General features: G+C 37.1%; 1 protein-coding gene across 1 annotated transcript in view; it reads left to right on the forward strand.

The window, feature by feature from the left end:
* Positions 1 to 1,027, forward strand: part of LOC109233016 (transcription factor bHLH106-like) — a 2,134-nt gene extending 1,107 nt beyond the window's left edge. The window contains exon 2 of the mRNA XM_019398750.1: positions 243 to 1,027. Within this exon, the coding sequence (XP_019254295.1) occupies positions 243 to 686 (444 nt within the window). The 3' untranslated portion in view covers positions 687 to 1,027. The remainder of the gene's footprint in view (positions 1 to 242) is intronic.

Below are 1,378 nucleotides of genomic sequence, written 5' to 3' on the forward strand. Positions count from 1 at the left end.
TACTCTCCTACCCCCTACCCCCCCTCCCCCCCCTACCCCCCCCTCCCCCCCCCCACACACACTCTTTTGGTATTCAAGATTCTGATTTATTAGAACACGGTAGTGAAAAGGTCCCATATACATTACATGGGATTGGAAAAGTAGTTTCACTTTTTCTACAACAAAAAAAAAAGAAGTAAATAAACATAGCTTTTCTTTTAATTCTCTTTTTCAATGTGCTTTTTTTTTTTTTCATTTTACAGACAGATAAAGCATCTTTGCTAGCCAAAGTGGTTCAACGTGTGAGGGAGTTAAAACAACAGACTTCAGAAATCATGCAACTTGATGAAACAAACTTCCCTTCTGAAACTGATGAAATCACAGTGCTATCATCAAATGATTGCTTAGCTGATGGGAGATTGCTCATTAAGGCTTCCCTTTGTTGCGAAGATCGGTTCGATCTCATCCCTGACCTAATCGAAACCCTAAAATCACTCGGATTGAGTCCTCTAAGAGCTGAAATGGTCACATTAGGAGGGAGAATTCGTAATGTGATCGTACTAGCTGTTGATAAAGATCATAGTAGTGATGAGTCTCTCTTGTTCTTGAGAGATGCTTTGAGGTCTATAATACAACCTTCGAGTTATGGTACTGGTGAACGGTCTAAAAGGCGAAGAGTATTAGATCAAGGAACATCAAATTACTAGGGTTCCAAATCCAAAATTTAATGTTTATGGGTTCTTATATCAATCATAAATTGATATATCAAAATAACTGGATTCACGTGAACCCGTAGCTAACACTATAGATCCGTCCCTGGGTCCAGGAACTTCTGTTCCTTTTTACTTTTCTAACTATTTCATTCATGCTTTATTTGGATAGTTGCATTGTTTTCTCAATATTTATACTATATATGTTTTCGTGAGTAATTTCTATTGCGAGTTTGGATGTGTAATAGTAACTAGTTAGGGTTTGTTTAGACCAAGTTCATGGAAGGAACGTAATTATCGTTTCACTTGATATGATTAACCAACTATGAATGTCGTAAGTGTTAGGTGTTTGCCATAATTTTCTTATCATATTTGGTTTTCCTATCTCTTGAAGGAAAAGGGCAATATAATTACCTTAACTGGGTTTCCTTTTTGTAAAAGAAAATTATAAATCTCCAATATTTGGCTAGTTCTTTTTCTTGTAGGAAAAGGTTTGGACTTCTATAAATTGAGGGTCCTTCCTTCACATTCAGTAGCATCCACAATGTAGCCATAAAGGGCTTGAGAGTCTTGTTTAGGGGGAGAGCTTTACGGGACAAGTGTTAGATTGTTACTTGTGTTTGCCTCTTCGTGAGGTTGTTCTCTCGATATTTTGTACTCTCCTTTTATTATAGTGGATTGCTCATCTC

This window comes from Nicotiana attenuata, chromosome 10 (genome assembly GCF_001879085.1).
Source record: "Nicotiana attenuata strain UT chromosome 10, NIATTr2, whole genome shotgun sequence".
NCBI classification, from domain to species: Eukaryota; Viridiplantae; Streptophyta; class Magnoliopsida; order Solanales; family Solanaceae; genus Nicotiana; species Nicotiana attenuata.